The 13,352-nt window shown below is 50.6% G+C and overlaps 1 protein-coding gene across 7 annotated transcripts in view; it reads right to left on the bottom strand.

Moving 5' to 3' along the window:
- Positions 1 to 13,352, bottom strand: part of DLGAP2 (DLG associated protein 2) — a 620,511-nt gene that overhangs the window by 106,537 nt on the left and 500,622 nt on the right. For 5 of the 7 annotated variants that reach the window (XM_070460164.1, XM_070460161.1, XM_070460162.1 and 2 more), the window contains one exon: positions 6,870 to 6,935. The exons of the other annotated variants lie outside the window; for them this stretch is intronic. In XM_070460164.1, the coding sequence (XP_070316265.1) occupies positions 6,870 to 6,935 (66 nt within the window). The remainder of the gene's footprint in view (positions 1 to 6,869; positions 6,936 to 13,352) is intronic. 7 annotated transcript variants of the gene reach the window in all.

Below are 13,352 nucleotides of genomic sequence, written 5' to 3' on the forward strand. Positions count from 1 at the left end.
AGAAAGCCTTCCTCAGTGATCAATGCAAAGAAATAGAGGAAAATAACATAATGGGAAAGACTAGAGATCTCTTCAAGAAAATTAGAGATACCAAGGAAACATTTCATGCAAAGATGGGTTTGATAAAGGACAGAAATTGTATGGACCTAACAGGAGCAGAAGATATTAAGAAGAGGTGGCAAGAATACACAGAAGAACTGTACAAAAAAGATCTTCAGGACCCAGATAATCACAGTGGTGTGATCACTCACCTACAGCCAGACATCCTACAATGTGAAGTCTAGTGGGCCTTAGAAAGCATCACTATGAACAAAGCTAGTGGAGGTGATGGAATTCCAGTTGAGCTATTTCAAATCCTGAAAGATGATGCTGTGAAAGTGCTGCACTCAGTATGCCAGCAAATTTGGAAAACTCAGCAGTGGCCACAGGACTGCAAAAGGTCAGTTTTCATTCCAATCCCAAAGAAAGGCAATGCCAAAGAATGTTCAAACTACTCCACAATTGCATGCACCTCACACACTAGCAAAATAATGCTCAAAATTCTCCAAGCCAGGCTTTAGCAATACATGAACCATGAACTTCCTGATGTTCAAGCTGGTTTTAGAAAAGGCAGAGGAACCAGCGATCAAATTGCCAACATCCGCTGGATCATCGAAAAAGCAAGAGAGTTCCAGAAAAACATCTATTTCTGCTTTATTGACTATGCCAAAGCCTTCAACTGTGTGGATCACAATCAACTATGGAAAATTCTGAAAGAGATGCGAATACCAGACCACCTGACCTGCCTCTTGAGAAACCTGTATGCAGGTCAGGAAGCAACAGTTAGAACTGGATGTGGAACAACAGACTAGTTCCAAATAGGAAAAGGAGTACGTCAAGGCTGTATATTGTCACCCTGCTTGTTTAACTTATATGCAGAGTACCTCATGAGAAACGCTGGGCTGGAGGAAGCACAAGCTGGAATCAAGATTGCCAGGAGAAATATCAATAACCTCAGATATGCAGATGACACCACCCTTATGGCAGAAAGTGAAGAGGAACTAAAAAGCCTCCTGATGAAAGTGAAAGAGGATAGTGAAAAAGTTGGTTTAAAGCTCAACATTCAGAAAACTAAGATCATGGTATCCGGTCCCATTACTTCATGGGAAATAGATGGGGAGACAGTGGAAACAGTGCCAGGCTTTATTTTTTGGGGCTCCAAATTCACTGTAGATGGTGACTGCAGCCATGAAATTAAAAGAGGCTTACTCCTTGGAAGGAAAGTTATGACCAACCTAGATAGCATATTAAAAAGCAGAGACAGTAGTTTGCCAACAAAGGTCCATCTGGTCAAGGCTATGGTTTTTCCAGTGGTCATGTACGGATGTGAGAGTTGGACTGTGAAGAAAGCTGAGAGCTGAAAAATTGATGCTTTTGAACATATGGTGTTGGAGAAGACTCTTGAGAGTCCCTTGGACTGCAAGGAGGTCCAACCAGTCCATCCTAAAGGAGATCAGTCCTGGGTGTTCATTGGAAGGACTGATGCTGAAGCTGAAACTCCAGTACTTTGGGCACCTCATGTGAAAAGTTGTCTCATTGGAAAAGACCCTGATGCTAGGAGGGATTGGGGGCAGGAGGGGAAGGGGACGACAGAGGATGAGATGCTTGGATGGCATCACCGACTTGATGGACATGGGTTTGAGTAAAGTCCGGGAGTTGGTGATGGACAGGGAGGCCTGGCATGCCGCAATTCATGGGGTCGCAAAGAGCTGGACACGACTGAGCGACTGAACTGAACTGAACTGAACTGGGACAATCACTGACCTCTGTGGGCTTCAGTCCCGCACAGGTGTCCTGAGGATGCTGTGACTAAGCAACAATTACAACAAAATAGTAGGACAGGACTGAGTGACTGAGCACACACAACAGCGACAGTCTCACTCTTGATGCCAATAGTAAAGATGGGGTGTGACGACCGCTGAAACTTCTCACAGCCCATGCATTTGCTCTTTCTCATTGTCACAAACTATAGAGCTCCTCCAGAAGCCTGGCCTCACCCCTGCCAGCTGACCGCTCACTTACACTCACTCTCTACGTCCAGACGCCAGTCTTCACAGGGGCGATCCCCAAACAGATCAGAACGCTGCCCTATTTCTACCTAAGCATCTGTCCACGTGACAAGACAGACACACATCCGGGTGACTTCTGACTCGGGTCTGAACGGATGTGTACTTCTGAGTCACAGGAGGTTGAAGAGGCAAACCCTTACATACACTCCAATCCTCAAGATCAAAAAGCAGTCTTGGAATCCCCGCTTTCAGTGTTTGCAGATGACGTTAGAAGCCATGGAGGTTGATTTCTAGAATAACTCTGAGGAAGCCAGACCTCTGTCAGGGAGCTGGGGCCTGTCTTCCAAGTTCAGGGGCAACCCGGTGCCCACGCAGCCCTCTCTGTCTGCAGCCCCGAGCCCTGGAAAGGGGCCTGTCCCAAGGCACGGGCCCCTCGGCCCCTTGGCTCTCAGGGGTTTGGCGGCAGGAATGGCCTTGTGGCTCCTCCGTGTCTGGAAACGGGCTTGTCCCTGAGACGGTGACGGAAGCCGCCTTCCTCAGCAGGCTCTCTGGCCCCGGGTCTGCAGCGTTTCAGAGAATGCCATCAGTGCCCCTTGCAGGACTGAGTTCGTTTCTCTGGTACACACAGTGGTGAGACACTGGCTTCTTTCCGACTCCTCCTCGGCCACGTGGGGGCTGCAGAGTCAGGCATCCCACCGGCCGTGCGTGGTGGCACGCTCTTCAGGGCACAAAATCCCGAGCGACCGCTGTGTGAAAGAAGGAAGTCTGCTGTTCCCTTAAACTCCAAAGTCGTGGTGTCAGGAGGGGGGCCTTCGGGAGGTGATGAGGTCACAGGGGTGGGAGGACCAATGCCTGACAGCAGAGACCCCGGGGAGCCCCAGCCCCACCTCCATGGGAGGACCAGTGAGCAGAGCCTTCCGTGAGCCAGCAAGCAGGTCCTCACCTATCCCGCCTCTGCCCTGGCCTCCGGTCTCCAGAGCTGGAGAAATAGATGCCTGCTTTTTACAAGCCCCCAGTCTGTGGCACTTTTTTTTTTTTTAACAGCAGCTGTAATGGAGTAAGACAAAGCCACACACGCAGTCTCAGAGGTGGGAATGAATCGATAGATTTATTGTTCAAGAAGGGAATCGGCCAGCAGAAGGTGCCGTAATTCACCTTGCAGCATCCAGGCTCGGAACCAGGTAAGTTAACCACTGATGCTTGGGGCAGAGCTTGGGTGCACACTCCACGAGTGCAGATGAAGAACGCAGCCTCCTGATTTCACAGAAACAAGCTTTGATTGGTTTTGATTTGTGCAGAAATTAAGTTTTGGACTGTCCTCTTACCCACTGGCATGTGACCTTTCCTTTTCTGCAGCTTGTGACAGGGACCCCGGATGGATGTCACATTCTCTGGGGTGTGGGGATCCCCTTGGGGGTTCTGCAGTGGACAGGGGCAAGACGGAAGGATGCAGTAAGTGGATGCCATGTCACCGTCCAGACACAATGTGGCGAGGCACCATGTCCACTGTTTCTAGAAACTTCTAGAAATTTACCTGAAGGAATTAAGTGTGGATGCTACTCAAGTTGCAGAGTTACACCTCTATACGTACAGCAAGGGGTTATTATAAAAGGATGCAAAAAGGAGTTCTAAAAGGGCAGTTCTTTTGAAATGAGTTATGTATCAGATTACTATAAGACAGTCACACAGTTACATGGTGTGCAGACCTTAACAATGCCACGTAATGTCCTTTATTAAAATATTTTCACAACCTGCACCCATCCTGAAGAAGGCTTTAGGTATTGGCAGCTATTATTTTATATTCAGGTGTTTTTAAAGTTGCACAGTATGTCCGTTTTCTCTGTGTTTTGTCTCACATAATATCTGCCTAACATTCTTTGATTGATCATTTCGTCCACCTTTTTTTTTCATTTCAGTTTGTAATTGACTTGTTGGTGCAAAATTTGGTTCAACAGAACAGTCCTCATAAATACTTATAAATCACCAACTCATCACAACCGACTTAAAAATAGCATTCATGGGAATGAAGAAAAGCCATTATTAGAAATCACATCTCCTATAACTGAGCCAATGTCACAAAAATCACTGGCAGGCAATTTAATTTCACTGCATCTGAGAGCCTTTTCTCGAAATGCTTCTTCTGGAAAAAGTGGGTTTTCTCTTCCCTTGTAGTCACTTTGAATATGTGGCATTAATGCGCTTTTATCACTGACTTCAGATTAATTTCATAGAAACCTTCATCTTCCTCTCTTTCATGGCCATTTTGCCCATCATAAAGTTACTTTTCACACACAACACCCTTCAGAGAGAACGTCTGAGCCGTGAAATGGCTAAAGGCAAGGAGTGTGGGTCTCATCTCCAAAAAGAAGACTTCACTCATCTGTCACTAAAGAAAATTTAAGGGTTTTCAGTGAATGTCATACACCTTTCCTTGGCGCTTTTGAAATTGAGGCCAGTTAAGAAAAACAAGCAGTATCTTGGATGGGACCAGAGGCAGAGTCCCTCCACTGTTCCATACCTTTAACCTCGACCAGGCAGTAAAATGTCTCTCTGAGTTTTGTAAATGGTGGTGACTCATTTCACTGCAACAGTGTTCACATCATTATGAAGTGTTTTAAATTTTAATGCAACATGGTAGAATCAGAGGCTCAGAAGAACCTTTAAAAACTTGTCCATTTTCACCCTCTTGATTTAGAGATGAGGAAACTGGAAAACTCAGTTTGTTTGGAATATGTCTAAAATGACGAGGTCTGCTCCCAGTTACTTACTGTAGCAACACTGGGAACATAACTCAGACCTTCTCACCTTCCTTTCTCCCTCTGTTCCTTCCTCCTTTCCTTTCAGGAACCTTCTATAAATGATGGTTGCACACTCTCTCTGCTACGCCGTGTCCCTGACCTGAGGCATGAGATGGAGTCACTAGGGGCTGCTTACAGACAACAAGCCATGGGAAACCGGTGCCCACATGCCCCCAGGTGATGCTGACTGCGAGAGGCGGGTCGCGCGCTCGGGTTTTGGCGGGCGGGCTGCTCGAGACCCCTGGGCCCCACTCCTGTGGGCACACCGCTGCCCAGAGCCACGGGTGGTCCAGCGGCCACGTGGCTCTCTCCTGCGTTGCCCGACGGCTAGTGGGGCCTCCGTGGTGACCACGCGTGGGGACGGGGCATCATTCCCAGAGTGACTCTGTGGCCAAGTCCGCAGTCCTCCGGCTGGTCTCTCCCCAAGTCCTTCTAAGCATGCCTGTTCCGCTCACTGGAGGCGCCAACCCTCCCCTCACATCCAGACTGCAGAGATGGCCCACTAAGCACCTTCTGCCCCTAACAGTGCGGTGGCTTCTCCCCAACAATGAAAGCCAGACCCCCGTGCTCGGGCTGGGCTGGCCCAGGGGACACAGCACCCCACGCACCGCACGCCCGCCCAGAAGGTCAGCTCCTGGGTGGACGCAGCCCCGGCGCCAGGACGTGGAGATGTAGCCTCAGGGCGCCAAGTCCTGCTGTAGAAAAGGGCGGGTGCCACAGACACGGTCCTGATGCTGAGCCGTCTCAGACCCAGGACAAACGCAGGTGAGTTACCGTCAATGTCTAAGGAGACAGACGGCCCATGAGTCACCCTTTTATCCAGAAGCTTCACAGAGTGAAACCAAAGCCACCGTATGCGGATTCATTCCAACAACACAGCCAGAACTCCTTCTGAGAAAGAGTTTTTACAATAAATAATTGCATTGGCCAATTTCCGGATAGAGAAAGGCTTGGTTAAACTGGCCAGTTGGAAATCAATTTCTAGTTCAATCATAGCCGGTAACATACTGTCATTCCTTTAGGACTGCCCCTGGTTTCACAATTTTACACTGAAAAGCAAGCTTTTTCTGGTTCTAATTTCCTTTTAAAGAAAACACAGCTATACATAAAAGAACTCCTATGATTTCAATATTCTTGAAGCTAATCAATAAGAAACATATCACTGGCTAAAGATCGGATACAAATTAAGAAAAATTCAAATTTAAACAGAAAGCAGACTTATGATGCAGAAGCTGGCCTCAGTGCAGCCACGGCAGACGGACGTGAGAAGCCGAGGAGGCAGCTGCAAGTCCTTCATGTGAATAACCTCGTTAGGTGGGCGGCCAGGAGCCCTGGGCTGTGGAGAGGGCATGTATTCTCAGCTAAGTTTCATGTGGATGCCACTCAACCGTTTGACGCTGAAATTATCCAACACTCCTCATTTCCAGCAGGAGCACTTGCCCCGTTTTATGTAAGCCTGACTCCATGTCAAATGGTGATGGCCGAGTCTGGCTCCAGCTTCACTGTGTCCATGCGCATAAAAATAAAATTTGCACGTGATTTTAATGAGCACTGGGGAAAATAGAGTATGACAGTAATTTGGAAGCAAGCACATAATTGCACTCAGCATCCAAACCACAGTGGAGCTGGCCTCGCCTGGAGAATTCAGCTGTTTAATGTCAAGTAACAGTTACCTGAAAAAACTGCAAATAAAACAGCTTTTCCCTCCCTCTGATTGACTGAGGGTTTTAGTGAAGGAGGAGGAAAGGAGAGGGGTCTCATTCTACACATGTAGACATGTCTCAATTATGTTACTGAGGCCTTAATAATTAACAGTAATAACTATTTAGTAATTCATCCGTGATGATCTGGAGCAAGTGTGTTTTCACCTAGAGTGTCCACGGTGTTCACAAACTGCTATTTAGGAAAAGATCTCACCACGTCTACTCGGTTCTGACCAGGAGTCCTGAGGGTAACTACATGTGAAGCCCTTTGTGGGCAGGGTGCTGGCGTCCCGAGCAGTGCCCAGCGCAGGGTACTCTACCTGGGTCGTCCTCGGCTGGCCCCGGGAAGCTGATGCCCGGCTGGGCCAGGTCCGCGCCCTCCTCCTCTGCAAAGAGAGAGACAGTCACAGTTCAGTGCAGCTCCACGCTCCCCCCCCGCAGACTCTCAGCACAGGACGTGCTTCCCCACCCATGCAGACGCCCCTGACCCGCGCTGGCGTCAGGGGCCGAACGTGCAGGAGCCGGCGCTTTTCTGATGACAGCCCCATGGTGGCAGGTGCGCGTCTGCCCCATGGAGGCGCCTGCTCTGGAGGCCGTGCAAGGGGTCTCGGCTGTACCCCAGCTTCCTGCAGGTTCTTTGCCTGTGGACAGGATTCTGCAAACCCAGCTGCCCGGCCCACATGGGCCGGTGAGCCCTGGTGAGCCCCGCACAGCCCTGAGGAGGCGCCTCTGTCGTCTGGAAGCCTGGTATTACCCATGGCCTATTCTGCCACACTGGACGCCTGCAGTCACTGTTCTCTTGTGAATACTAGTTCATCTTAGGTCACTTTTGTCCATATTTCATTTCCTTCTGTTGGGAGAACATCCCAGGTCCTGGCATTGATTTTCCGCTGTCAGCTCTGTGGTCAGTGTAGAAATGGACGCTGCATCTTAGCATGTGATATACAAGGCCTCAGGGGTCATCTCTCCCTGGCCCTCCCTTCCCAGATGGACAGCGAAGCCAAGGAACTGAAAGCCCTGGCTGTTTGTCCGGCTGGATCCAGGGAGCTGGACCCAGAGATGCCAGTGGCTGTCTGAACTGGGCTCGCTCAGTGAGCTGGGTGCCTCCATCTGCTGGCTGCTCTGGGCTCCTTGTGAGCTGCTGGGCGGCCCAGGGACATCTGCCCCACGCCAGGGGGAGTGGGTACAGACAGCCAGAGATGGGGTCCTTCAGGTAAGGTTCATATATGTACCATCATTTGGGCCCGTATTTCTGCAAGTATGACTCTCAATAGAATTACATATTCAGACCTGCGTTCATGCGGGTGTCCAACACTCTGGTAATTACATCCTTCTATCAATCCTGAACACAGTTATACATTACAGTCAAAGGAGGCTTTGTTTCAGGACACTATGATCACCTCAGTGACATTTTCACCATCTTCAAACCAGCAAAGAGGCAGCATCCACTCGCAGTGAGTATATAGGACGCTAAAGGAGAAAGTGGGAGGTCTGGCTGTGAAAGGTGCTCACACGAGTCTCGGGTTAATCATGGTGGTCTTTCATCTTATGGGGTCTCCCAGGCACTGCTTTTAAAGTACAAGCCTTATACGTTTCTACATGTCTCATAAATATCTGTCTGGATTGGGGTAAGTACTTTGCAAGAGAGCTAATTTGAAATACTTCACATAATTCAGTATGCCCCATTTGTAATGGCTAGGAGGACTTTCTGCACATCTGAAGTCCTGTTTTCCTGCTAATAAGCCATCAATGACAAAGCTGGCTGGTCAGGTGACCACATTAAGGATAATATGAAACTGAAGATGCCACATTTCATTTGTTTAGAAGCATAATGCAATAGGATGTGGAGTGCTAATTAAATACAGTTGCCATGGAGACCACGTTCACGTGGTCAGTGTTATTAACTTGAAAACCTTCTACATGAGGTGGGTCACATAGAATAAAGGAGAATAAACTGAAACAAGGAACCTTAGATTCAGATCCCATTTGTTCTCCTTCAACACACACAAGCACAGAAACAAAGGGACGAGTTTTCACAGTATGAACTTGAACTATGAGCTGACATCACACAATGACAAAACGCCCAGCGGATGTGGACGGACAGACAGCGCCCAGCATGTACCAACCACCCCCGGGCTCCCACCAGGGCAGGTAGGGCTCATCACTGGAGGATGAGGAACGACCCGCGGTGTGCAAAGGTCAGCCCTGGGTCGTGACGCGGATGTGACCAGTGGCTCGTCCCTGCTCCAGTCACGGTGAAGGGAGCCTCGGGAAAACCCTCCGGCCGCACATGCGGAGCACAGGCCGAGGGCAAACATCCTCGACGCCTCTGCTTCTGGCTCTAGGGCCTGGCCTCAGAGCCGCGTTGGCGTCATCAGCGGTCCAGCCCTGCCTCACCGCTGGCTTTGTCCCCTCAGCTCAGGCCCCGCGTTCTCGACACTCAGGCCAGCCCAGAGCCCTGACTGGGGCACCATGTAGCCCGTGCGCAGGGGGCCAGAGGGCGGGGGCGGGGTGGGCACGGGGTGGGGTGGGGTGGGGTGGGGTGGGGTGGGGTGGGGTGGGCCCTCCCCTCCCCTCCCTCCCTCTGGAGCCCCTCCTGAGGGATCAGGGGTTAGGCCTTACACATGTGCTCCAGGTGTCAGGGCATCAGCGCTGCAGTGAGGACCGAGGACCAGCGAGGGGGTGGCGTCACCGGGGACACAGGGAGGGGAGAAGGCCTGCTCCCGGCCCGGGTCCTTGCCCGAGCTCCACGCGTGTGGTGCTGTCCCTGCCGCCGCCAGGCGTCCAGCACGGTGGGCCCCCCACCCCGTGTGCGTCCACCAGTCACCACCACCCACCCCCGGGTGTGATCCCTGGACGTGACTGTGAGGCGCAGCTGTCCTTCCAGTCTCGGTAAGTCAGGATGGCCCAGGACCGCTGGGCCGCTGCGCTTCCCAGCAGATGGGGTTACCAAGCTACCGCCCTGACTGCAGTGTGACTCCCCCGCAGTCCCTGCAGAATCGAGGGTCTGAGAGGTGTTTTCAAATGCAGTCTGCACAGAATTCCCAGGACGAGGAAGGGTGCTGTGGGCAGCCTGGGAGCCCCGGGGTAAGAGGCGCTGTGGTGGGGTGTCTGCTCCCCCTTCTCTTGCTGCCCTCACCTCCCCTGCAGAGCCCCAAAGCGGCTGTGACACATGCCCCCCCCTCCCCCGCAGCAGGGCATCCTGGGGAGAACCACACCCACCTCCCATTGTGGCTGGGACATGGCACGTGAGCTGAGGGCAGCAGCACTTGAAGTTTCGCGATTAAATTCAGGTTCCAAGTCTGACTGGGGACCCCAGACCCTCATCACACCCACCTGTCCCTGGTCCTCCCTGGGATGGGGCCCCTCTTCAGCCAAGCCTGGCTCAGCCCACCTGTGCTCCACCCACTTGTCCTTGCTTCACCTGATCCACCCCACACTGAGTTCACTCACACCCCTGGCCCGGCTCAGAGCCTCTGCCAGTTACACAAGGTCACTGGCCATCAGGCTCCACGAGGACTGAGCCGCAAGCCCCTGCACCGCTGGCCTTCAGTACCCCCTGAAAGGGGTTCAGGGAGGAGGTGCTGTGTGCTCCAGGAAAACTCATTAACAGGCCTTCAGACAGATACTTTTAGGAGACTTTAAAACCCAAATTCTTGCCTCACCCCTTCTTAGAAAAGCACTAAAACCATCAAATAAGACATCCGCTCCTGTGACCAGGAAAGCCTCCACCTGGTGTGGGCTTGGCCACACTGACCCTTTGCCAGGGTCGCACATATGCTGGCCAGACCCCCAGCTCTTGGAAGTGGTTCCTCGAGCTGGTGGGAGGCTGTGGTCCCGGCCACAGTCCTTGGTAATGACCCTGACCTCATGGCTCTCAGGCTGTGCGCTTTTCCCCAGTGGACACCTGCCGACCTCCCGCACGGCTGCTGAGCCGAGTGAGGCCGCAAGGCCAGCGAGGACTTCTCGGTTCCGCCCCTCCAGGATCCCTCCCTACTGTTTGTCTATTTAAAGATGGAGATGGGGGAGAGTAGGGTCAGGACAAGGGTTCTGCTGCTGGAAATGTCTCCTGACCACGCATCCTCCTGATGGACATGGAGCTGCGGAGTCAGGGTGATGACCTCAGGGGGCGTGACCACGTCTCCAGGCATGACACGTGGCGGCTACCTCTGGATGCACCAGGAGATGCTGGGTGAGTTCAGCTCGCTGAAGGAGCACCCACAAAGCCTGCCCTCTGTGAAGTGTGCTTCTGCAGAAAGCACACTCCAGGCTTCATCTCAGCCGCCCCCTTAATGAGAGGACTGCAGCCGCACAGATTCGGGACCATCTCTGCTCACGAGGACAATGACACTGATGAGCTCCCCATCCCTCCCCCTCCACTGCAGTCACAGCTGCGCCTGCATCCGGCCCAGCAGGACCGCTATGGACGGCTTTTCTTTGAAACCCACAAAAATGCTCATAATTTTACTTTGGACCAAGGATCAACTCTCAGAAGATGCTGTCCTGAAGTCTGCAGAAATTTCACTCAGAGTTAAATGCCACTTAAATCAGGTGAGAGCAAATTCAGGTCATGAGAGGCAGCCCCAGGGATATGGGCGAGGATGGGGGTCTCCCAAGGCAGGAACTCCTGAAGCCCCTGTGGGGATGTCAGCGTTCACACCCCTGGTCGCCACTGGGGAGCTGCTTCCCTGGTTAGAAGGCTTCCAGGCCCTCATTACGCATTTGAACAAATCACAAAATCATCTTCCACAGGAATTCACAGATGACTGAGGGCGCACGTGCTTTACGTTGAATTTCTCTGGACTCATAAGAAAGACAAAAAAAATGCTGAAGTAAAAAGAAGACTTTCTTAGGTAAAAGAGAAAGCTTCAGGGTGAAACTTATCTGTCTGTCCTTAAATGTGAACATAACTCACTTCAAAAGTGGCATTAATTATATTTTATATAATATGTTTGAAATCTAAATTCCAAATGAATGTAGTGTCAAATCCTTTGTATCACCTTCTGTATTTAATATGGTTTTACACCTAAGTTTGCTTGAAGACATGTTCACCACATTTAAACTGGAAAAATAGTTTTAAAGACAGTTGTAAAACGTGAGCAGTTTACAAAGATTAGAAAAAGCTTCCCTGCACAACTGAGCTGCCCCTGCCTGCCCCTGACTTGGCAACCATCTCCGAGCTGGGCATGAATGAGCAGAAACCACAGGACTTCTGTCTCTGAAGGGTGGTTTTCCACCGGTGTATCAGAAGTCCCTGGGTATGGCAGCCAAGGACACCCAGACACTTTGAATTTCAGGAAAGAAAACAGTAACTTTTCAGGAGATCTCAAACAGAATTTTTTGTGTGTCTGAAATTCAAACTCACCAGGGCATCCTGTATCTTTATTTGTTAAATAAGTGCCCTGGGGGCTTTGAGAAGAATATGAACACTCTTCCGGGAGGTTTTGGGTGAAGAGGAAAACCCTCCCCTACCTGCCGGTGATATCTCCTGCTTTCTGGAGAGGAGTTTTTCAGGCACTCTAACGTTATGAAAGACCACAGTGTTAATGTTTAAGCACTCCAAATTCTTTATGTGATATATCACCTCAATTTTCTACACTTGATGAATTTCCCACATCTCCCAGTTCCTTCCAGAGGGTTGACGTTCACTCAAGTGTAAGGGCTTTCAGGAGCCAGGGTTAATGAGAGTGCCAGTGACCCATCGATCCTGCATCTCTTCCTGGATTTTGTGCAGACGACTCAAGGGTAAAGTAGTGATGCTCCGTTTTTTTCCCCTTTAAAAAAAATTGGCAAGCCTTGATTTTTCAAATATCCAATTAAAGCAGAATGGTTAAATAAATTACGGAACAATCACAGCATGCAATGTTAGAGAGCTTTTAGCCGTTTCAGAAATTCCCGATGCAATGCTACATCGAGATAGCCAAGAGCCAACTCTGAGTGTTTTATGATTCTCTTCCACTTGGAAAAAAAAAAGACTGGGGGCCATTTACCAGGATGCCAAGAGCGACTGCCTCCAACTGGAGGAATTACAGCCACATTTTGTTTTCCTCTTTAAACTTTTTGTACTTTCCAGATTTTCTTCAGCCATCCTGCATGTGCTTTATGAATACAAAAGAGATGATGAAAGTACTCGGTGTTCCACAGACTCCAGTAGAGCCAACATCTGTTTTCTTCTTTATTGGAATTAGATGGGCTGGCTCCCAAGTTTGTCTACTTTCCTGCTCCAAGTGGGAATGAACCGCTGCAGCCCCTGCGGGCATGGGGGAGGCGGGTTAGGACCCGTCTTGGGAAGGTGATGGGGACTGCACATGTCTTCGGTATTGTTACTTTCACTGTCTTTCCTGGGGGTCACCTGTCCCCTCTCTTTTCCGGGTTACTTGTTAAAGACGCTCCTTTTCCTGCATCAAAATCTGGGCTCAGAAAACACAGTGCTAAAGTCACTCCTACTGAAGGGCACATGGGCTCAGTCAGTCTTCCTGAGCTCTGCCTCTGTGCCTGGGCACGATCCACGCCCAGAGGGATGGGGCCCCTGTGGACCCCACCATGCGGAGGGCTTCCCCTGCGATCACGGTGGGGGAAGAGGGCCTGAGCTGTCCACCAGCTCCGCTGCGGCCGTGCTGGGGGCCCTGAAGGGCACTGTGTGGCTGGACCTGCCTCAGCATGGGTTTGCCCGACGAATAATTTCTTTCAAAAGGCATCGTTTAACAGCAAGGACCTACTGTACAGCACAGGGAACAATATTCAATATCTCGTAATAAATGATAATGGAAAAGACTCTGAAAAGTAATGATGTGTGTGTGTGT

Source organism: Odocoileus virginianus, chromosome 32 (assembly GCF_023699985.2).
Source record: "Odocoileus virginianus isolate 20LAN1187 ecotype Illinois chromosome 32, Ovbor_1.2, whole genome shotgun sequence".
NCBI classification, from domain to species: Eukaryota; Metazoa; Chordata; class Mammalia; order Artiodactyla; family Cervidae; genus Odocoileus; species Odocoileus virginianus.